We start from the raw sequence: 8,609 nt of genomic DNA on the forward strand, positions 1-8,609 counted from the left end.
TCCCAGTTCTCTCAGCATTTCCTCATGGCAGGGCTGCTCCATCCCTCTGATCATCCTGGTGGTCTCGTCTGGACTCTCTCCAACAGCTCCATGTCCTCCCTGTGCTGGCACCCCAGAGCTGGAGGCAGCTCTGCAGGTGGGGCAACATCCACCCATGTGTGTTCCTGCAAGTGCAGTGTGGAACCTCATGGAACCAAAGGGACATTGTGACACCACAGAACCTCATGGAACCAAAGGGACATTGTGACACCACAGAACCTCATGGAACCAAAGGGACATTGTGACACTTCAGATTCTCATAGAAACAAAGGAAATCTGGACCATTTCTGAACTTCAAGGAGTCAATGGGCCACTGTGACACTTGAGGCCTCACCAAACCAAATGGACACAGGGACACCGTGGAACCTCTTGGAGATACGGGGCCACCATGACACTGCAGGGCCTCAGAGAACACAGAGAATACTGAGAGTTTTAAGAATGTCATTGAACCAAGGGGCCTTTGTCTTTTGTGGGGCCTCCTGGAACCAGATCAACCCCAGGACATTTTGGAACCTCATGGCATCAAGGTGCCACTGTGGCTCTGCAGAGCCTTATGGACAGTGATGGGATGTTGTACCCTGATCAGGCCCAGAATCTGCTCAGAGAATGCAAACAGTGCAGGCTCTGTGTGCTGAGTTACTGCTGGCACCAAGGTGCTGGTTTGGTGTTGAATTCTGCTAAAACCAGCCTGGTTCACCAAACTGCAAATACACATCCTGCTTTTTGAAACAGGAGCTGACAGATAAGCTGCTCACTGGCCTGGAAATACAGGACCTGCAATCCCTCACTGTGTAACTTTAAATCCCAGCCCAACTCTCATATGGCACGTCCTTCCACAGACTGCCTTGAAGTGTGTGGAGCTTCTCCCATGAAGAAGGAGGGTTCTTCATGGTCACTGCCCAGGGGTTAAGGGAAGAAGAGAGATGCCCCTTCTTTAATTGAGTGGTGAGAAATGTCAATTTCTGTTTAATGATTGTTTCTTTTTGCTGGCTTTGTTACAACTGCTTTAAAATAATTGCTTTGATACAGAGCAGTGCAATTCTTTATGCTATAAAATACTCTACTGGTAGGGTTTTAGTTTTCCACAGTGTAGTAAATATTGAAGTAAATGATTAAGAATTTTCATCTGTTCACTTGTCTGTTGTTTTGTCTATTCATTTCTCATAATAAATAGTTATTTTGATAAAGGTGTATCTGATTTGCCATCATTAAAACCTGCAGGAGAATGTGATTTGATCAGACTTCTTTAATTCCTTAAATTTCAACCACAGAGTAAACCTGAGGCTAAGATTGGATCCTGTCACACTCAGGCTGCTTTCTCAGAAGGAGTGTGGAAAGCAAGGGGGCCTTTTCTGCACCTCTCAGCTCAATGAGACAGCTTCTCTAATAAACTCTGTCTGATACTTCTATTCCCCCCGTGACACCACGAGATTCCACAGTGTCCCAAGACTCCTTTCATTCCATGAGCTTCCACAATGTCCCAGAATTCCTTTGGTTCTATGACCTCCTGCAGTGTCCCAATGACCCTTGGATTCCATGAGGTTGCACACAGTGACAATGATCCCTTTGGATCAATAAGACTCTGCAGTGTCACACTGGGCCGTTCATCCCATGAGGTTCCACAGTGTCACACTGGTCCTTTATGCTCCACAAGGCCCTGTCCTGTGACAATGGCCCCTTAAATCCATGAGATTTCACAGTGACCCTGTGACTCCAAGAGGTTCTGCAGTGTCACAATGGTGGTTTCAGCAATAGTGGAGCTTTTATTTTAATAATACAAAATAGAAAGAGAAAGAAATAAGGTCACCAAGGGCATCCAAGAAGGTCCAGAATGGACAGATGGAGAAAGGAATTTCACTCCCAAAACAAGTCCACTGACACAAAACATCACCAAGGACTCTATATCAGTTGAAAGCTTTGTATTCCAAGGAAGAGCCAGGGAGGAGGGAGAGATGTCAGTGCTGGAAGGTGCCAGCCAGGTGGGGCAGTCAGGGGGATGACAACAGCCTGCAGGGAAAGGGGCAGGGCATGGACACTGTAGGACAGTCTGGGCTGGAGAGGAGACAGGGATGTGCAGAAGCTGAAAGGCCCTGCCAGAGCCAACTTGTGCAGGCCTTTGGCCATGGCTGCTGTGTGTGCCACTGATGGCATGAGGAGACAAGTGAGCCTTGCAGCCCTGGGGCCTCATTGCCTCCTTGTCCCTGCTCAGCAGCCCGGGAGGTGCCACCCCATACTCCTGCCCTTGGCATTTCACATCCCCACATCCCAGTGCCCCAGGAAGAGCCCTGAGGAATGAGAGGGAGGGACAGGATCTCCCTTTCCAGGGACTGGGTGGCATGGCTGTGACATTTCCTTAACGTGGTCAAGGCTTAGACCTCTGGATTAGTGAAACACATCCAGGTTTATTCAGCATCAGAGCCAACTTTACTTTGCCTGTCCCCAGCTGTCAGCACTACCTCCAGTTTTCTGCTCTAACTGGAACCTGGGGACATTTTCTCCTTTGTGTCCCTCAGTGAGACCCATTCAAACTACAAGAAACTTTGGAGTTGCAACACGACTTTGAATTCCTGTGAGGTTTCCTCAAGTTCCACTCAGGGCCTGATGTTCAGGGAGTCAGGACCAAACTCCCCCCAGGGTTTGTTGTTTTGATGCTGAGCTGAGCCGGGCTCCTGGCACACAGGGAGCTCCTGGCAAGCGGGCAGTGCTGCAGAGAGACAGCTCTGCCCAGGAGCAGCTCCTGTGCACAGCCCAGCAGGGCTCAGGGCACTGACTGCAGACACCCAGGGCACAGGAGAGCAGTGAGAGGCAAGTTAAGCACAGTTTGGAAGAAGACAGAGGAGAGCTGGCTTATATCTCACTAGAGGAGAAATTATCACTCTGAAACAGTCAAACTTTAAGGAGGATAAACTTCAGTTCCTGGAGGGATCTCCTAAACTGGCACATCCCACAGCTTTTACGACCTTGCTGGAGGACTCTCCCAGTTCCTCCAGTGCAGAGGAGGTGGCCACACAGCAGAGCTGGGTTTGCCTCCTGCACCATCCGAGGGACAGAGCAAGGCAATCCCTGTTCCCATTGTGTGCTGCAGGTCTGTGAAGGTGGGTGTGCAGCCAGGGGGGCCCAGGGCTGTGGTGCAGAGCAGGGTCCTGCAGCCCAGGGTGCTGTGCTGGGGCAGGGACTCTGCTGCCTGCCAGGGTCAGCTCTCAGCCAGCCCGGGGAGCTGCTCACAGGTCTGGGGAGAAGCTGTGGGAGGAAGGAGCAGCCCTGAGCAGGGCAGGGTCCTGCTGCTGAGAGGGGGCTGTGTGGGTCAGGGCTGCTCACAGCTCCAGATCCACCTGGGAATGGCTCTAGATGACACTTCCTGAGAAGATGGTAAATCAGAGATTATTGTAACAAGGTGCTTTCCTGAGCATGTTTTCAAATTTCTCCTTGGAGCACGGTGAGATTGTTGGAGGATGAGAGAAGCACAATAGGAGGTGTAATCACAGAATCACAGAATCTTCTGACTTGGAAGCGGCACACAAGGACCATCCACACAATGGTTGAACATGTACTGAGACTGCTGATGTGTAACTCTGAGTCAGTCTGTCTTCTGGGATCCTCCTGAAGTGCCTCAGCAATGGACAGCACCAGGATCACCTTTTCTGGGCCCATCAGGGTTGTTGTGACCTGCCCTTTCCCACCTGCAAAGCCCCAGGCAGTGCCCTGCAGACAGGCAGGTTTCTGTAGGGTTGGAGTGAGTGCACAGAGGTTGGGATGGGACTGGGAGTGCTGAGAGGGAAAAGGCACCTGCCAGGAGGAAAATGTCCAGGCAGCAGGGATATGATCAGGGAATGAAGGGGAGCTAAAAGGAGAAATGCTGTGGGAAGGAGGGCACTGTTGGTGTCTGTGAGGTGACACAGCTGGGTCAGGGTAACACTGTCCTCAGTGCCTGCTGTCTCTGCCTTGGCCTCTCAGAGAAGGCACCACAATATTTTTCCTTCTTTCTCCAGTACTCTGATACTGTTCTTGTCTTGTTCTCTCAGTGAGGCTCTGGGATTTGCAGCATTTGAATCAGGCACTGCCCTTGTGATTCCTGTCATGCAGGTGTGTCCTTGCAATGGAATGTTAAAGCTTTCCTCTAACCTGTGGGCTGTGGGCAGTGTGTGTGAGAGGGGAATGAGCTTGACTCTCCCTTAATGAGCCACCATCCCCAGGGCACTCAGGGGTCTCTTTGTCATGTCCTTCCAAGCACTGAGCTGCAAATCCTGGATGCAAATCTCTCCTACAGCATATTTGTGCTACCAGAATTCCCCATGGAGAAGCACAGAGATGTTATAACTGAGGAAACACTGTTGGGTTTGTCAAATGAACTGTGTCTTTGGCAGAATTGATTCTTCCCCAAAGACCTTAAGAAAGGCTGAGACATTCAGTGATCCCTCTGCTCTCAGCAGGGTCTGGTTTCTTCTCAGGGTAACATGGAGGAGGTGATTGTCCTCTGATCCCCAAAGGTGCAAACACAGGGCAGTGGGGAAGAAGACTGTCCAGTTCTTTACCTTGCCCTGAGCTACAGGAATCCCTTTACCCCCCAGACCTGGCTGTGGCTCATTCTGTGTGCAGCAGAAATGCTGGGGATTTCCGACCTCAGAGAAGCAGGAATGGAAAGTGGCCAGGAAAAGTATTCCCTAAATCCCCTTCCTGCCATCCTTGTCCTTAAGAACTGAGAGTGTAGATGCTAATAAGTTTTCTGCATTAGGAATGATTCCATCTGACAAATCCAGAATATGCCACATGTCCCCAAACGCACCGCAGTGGGGCAGGGATGGCTTCTCCAGAGCCCACACACACAGGCCTGGCTGCTCTTGGCACACTCAGACAGTCAAAGGGAGCTCAAGTCAGGGACTGAGATGAGGGTTTTCTTCAGAGAAGGAACAAGGGTGGTTGAGACAAAGGGGGACAGTCTACAGGAAATGGCACCAGTTTAGCTCGAAGCAGCCTGTCCTGACTTGTCCCTGTCTTTTTCTCCATCAACAGGTCCCCATGCCCAGAGGCAGCAAATGTCCAACAGCAGCTCCATCAGCCACTTCCTCCTCCTGCCATTGGCAGACACGCGGCAGCTCCAGCTCCTGCTCTTGTGGCTCTTCCTGGTCATCTTCCTGGCTGCCCTCCTGGGCAACGGCCTCATCATCAGCGCCGTAGCCTCTGACCACCACCTGCACACCCCCATGCACTTCTTCCTGCTCAACCTGTCCCTCATAGACCTGGGCTCCATCTGCACCACTGTCCCCAAGGCCATGCACAACTCCCTCTGGAACATCAGAACCATCTCCTATAAGGGATGTGTTGCACAGGTCTTTATAATTTTCCTCGTAGTTGGAGTAGAGTTTTCCCTCCTCACCATCATGTGCTACGACCGCTACGTTGCCATCTGCAAACCCCTGCACTACGGGACCCTCCTGGGCAGCAGAGCTTGTGCCCACATGGCAGCAGCTGCCTGGGCCAGTGGGTTTCTATATGGTTTCCTGCACACAGCCAATACATTTTCCCTGCCCTTATGCCATGGCAATGTCCTGGGCCAGTTCTTCTGTGAAGTGCCCCAGATCCTCAAGCTCTCCTGCTCACACTCCTACCTGAGAGAACTTCGGCTTCTTCTGTTTAGTGTGAGTTTTTTTGTGGGATGTTTCATTTTCATAGTTTTCTCCTATGTGCAGATCTTCAGGGCTGTGCTGAGGATCCCCTCTGAGCAGGGACGGCACAAAGCCTTTTCCACGTGCCTCCCTCACCTGGCTGTGGTCTCCTTGTTTCTCAGCACTGCCTTCTGTGCCTACCTAAAGCCCCTTTCTCTCTCCTACCCAGCCCTGGACCTGGTCCTGGCAGTTCTGTACTCGGTGCTGCCTCCAACACTCAACCCCTTCATCTACAGCCTGAGGAACCAAGAACTCAAGGATGCTGTGAAGAAAAAGATGACTGGATGCTTTTCAGGAACCAGAGACTGCTTGCTTTCCTCTGTCAATGGCCTGTAGTTTATGTCATGAGAGATGAATCTAACCTCATTTATCATTGTTTTTTCCCTTTCTAATATTATTGTCTTCAATGATATTTCATTATTAACTTCATTCTACTATTTAGCTCCCCCATTTTCTGTAACCCAGTGTTGTTAGAGTAAAATCAAAAGTGAGCAATTCAGATCTATAGAACACCCTGTGAGACTGAGCTATCAGCCAGAGGCAGCAAGGAGCTCAGCTGCTGCTGGCTGATAGGGAGGTGGTTTACTCCGCAAGAAATCACAGAGTAGGAATTCACAGGACTCTGCAAAAACACCAAAAGTCATGATAAATAATATAAACATGGGACTTGTGAGAGATAGGTTTTAACCAATTGAAGTATCTGGAGTGGTGAGGTGTAAACTGTTTTAGCCAATAAGCTGTAGTCCTAACCCTATATAAACTGTGTGCTTTGTGTAATAAAAGGTCTTCACTATAAACTTCATAAGCTTGTTGGTGAAGTCCTTTCTCTCCACCGTTTACAAATTGTTTATTTTAACCCAGCCCAGGGACTGCCCTGGGCATCCCATCATAGGGGCTGTTCCCCACCCTGGATGCTCCTGCCCTGGGCTGGGGCTGCACAGGGGGCTGTGGGACCAACTGTGGGGCAGTGGGGCACAAAGGGGTTATAGAGTCACTGCCAGGGGGTGGGAGCAAGGCCAGGCACAGACAAGGAATTCCTGGGCATGGCCTGAGCTGTGCACGTGGAACTGTGGGAAAGGCAAAGCTCCCCTGGAGTTGGTGGCTGCAGGAAAAGTCAAGAGCCAAAAGAGCCTCAGTGGCTGTACTGGAGACCAAGGCTGAAGGAGGGAAATGCTGGGCTGCTGTGGGATGGGGAGGGGGATTTAATTCCAGCAGACACTGCTGTGGTGCTGAGGGACTCCGTGGCTTCTCTGCCTGAGTCTTTACTGGAAAGGTCTCTCAGGCCTCTGTGCTCAGGGAAAGCTTGAGGGAGGAGGAGAGCCCATCTTGGCAGGAACCTCCTGCAATGCCAGAGGACAAATGGCAGTGTGTGCCCCTGCAGGGGCCTCCCCTGGCCATGGCACAGGCTGGGAGCTGCCTGGCTGGGAGCAGCCCTGTAAGGCAGCTGTGGGTGGGCAGGAGCTGGGCAGGAGGCAGCCGTGTGCCCTGGCAGCAAGGGAGGCCAGGAGCACCCTGGGCTGTGTGACCAGCACAGCAAGGACGTGGGTCATCCAGGTTGCTGAGGCTGAGGAAAGCTGCACAAAGAGCTGTGATGTTTAGAAATGTTACTGTGTTTATTTTTTCTCTGGGCAATGAAGGGACTGTGCCTCTAAGCATCACCAGTTCCCAACCTCCCAAAGAACACAAACCTGATGAGTTTTGGTTCCTACTTCAGTGGCACTTGGATCTCCCTCCATGCTCAGAGCACAGAGCTCCCGTTTCTCACAAAGTTCTTGGAAATGAAGAGACTGAGGACACAGGACAGGCTGTGGGGATCAGTTGCAGAGCATTGCCAGGGACTGGGGGTACTTGTGACCCCAGTGCAGGACCTGGCACTTGGTCTTGTTCAACCTCATCCAGGTGGCCTGGGCCCATTGATCCAACCTGTCCAGAGCCCTCTGCAGAGCCTTCCTGCCCTCCAGCAGGTCAGCAATCCCCCTCAGCCTGGTGTGATCTGCAAACTGACTAAGGGTGCACTCAGTGCCCTTGTCAAGGTCGTTTATAACAATAATTGAACTAAGCTGACCCCAACACTGAGCCCTGGGAACACCCCTCGATGTAACTTGATTCCCCCCCACTCCCTTGGCTTGATCATCCAGCCAGATTTTTACCCAGTAAAGAGATGCTGCAGAAAATGTTTGATTAAGTTCCTGGAACCCCAGAATATTTGGGATTAGAGCATTGCTGATGCCCAGGGCAATTCTTATCCCCTCTCAACAAACACACTCCTCCAGGTGCCACCCTTGTCTCTTGGGAAACACAAAGGGATTGGACGGGAGTGTTTCACTGACAACAAGGAGAATTTTGGATGGGTACCTTTACACACACAGATATTGATGTGTCCACTCATCTCTGCCTGTGAGTGTGTGTGAATTGAGTGTGGTGTGAATGTTGTTATTGTGACTCTGCAGTTGAGTCACTGTTAAAATTGCTGATCAATGCTATTGAAGCAGATGGTAACTGTCAAATTGGTCAATGGTTAAGGGCTGCTAATCTCTTTTGCCCTATTTTGTATCTGATTCCTTTTCACCCTGGCCCTCTTGCATTTGAAGTGTCTGTGTAAATCATCCCCATTCATTAAAAAATAAATATTTTTGTCAGGTCCATATTGAAATTTTCCTCCTTAACTCAACTCCAAATAATACAAGTCTTGAAGACTTGAAGTCAATTACAGGAAGAGAAAGAAATTGATTTTTCTGTGCTTTAATGAGCCCTACTGTGTATTTGGAGATGAGTTCATGGTCCTCAGGAACTGATAAAACAATGAAGAAGTTCTCAAGAAGTCAGAAGACAAACTCCAAGTCTCCTGAAGCATCAATGGGCCCCACTGAGGGCAGGCACTGACAAAGCCTCCCCAGGGACTCGTTA

At 50.5% G+C, this 8,609-nt stretch overlaps 1 protein-coding gene across 1 annotated transcript; it reads left to right on the forward strand.

The window, feature by feature from the left end:
• Positions 1-5,090: 5,090 nt before the first annotated feature.
• LOC139684041 (olfactory receptor 14A16-like) lies at positions 5,091-6,108 on the forward strand (the record flags this gene model as incomplete). Its single annotated transcript, XM_071579651.1, has 1 exon — positions 5,091-6,108. A coding segment is annotated over one exon (948 nt), but the record flags the coding sequence as incomplete, so codon positions are not given.
• Positions 6,109-8,609: the final 2,501 nt, after the last annotated feature.

This window comes from Pithys albifrons, chromosome 31 (assembly GCF_047495875.1).
Source record: "Pithys albifrons albifrons isolate INPA30051 chromosome 31, PitAlb_v1, whole genome shotgun sequence".
In the NCBI taxonomy this organism is placed as follows: Eukaryota; Metazoa; Chordata; class Aves; order Passeriformes; family Thamnophilidae; genus Pithys; species Pithys albifrons.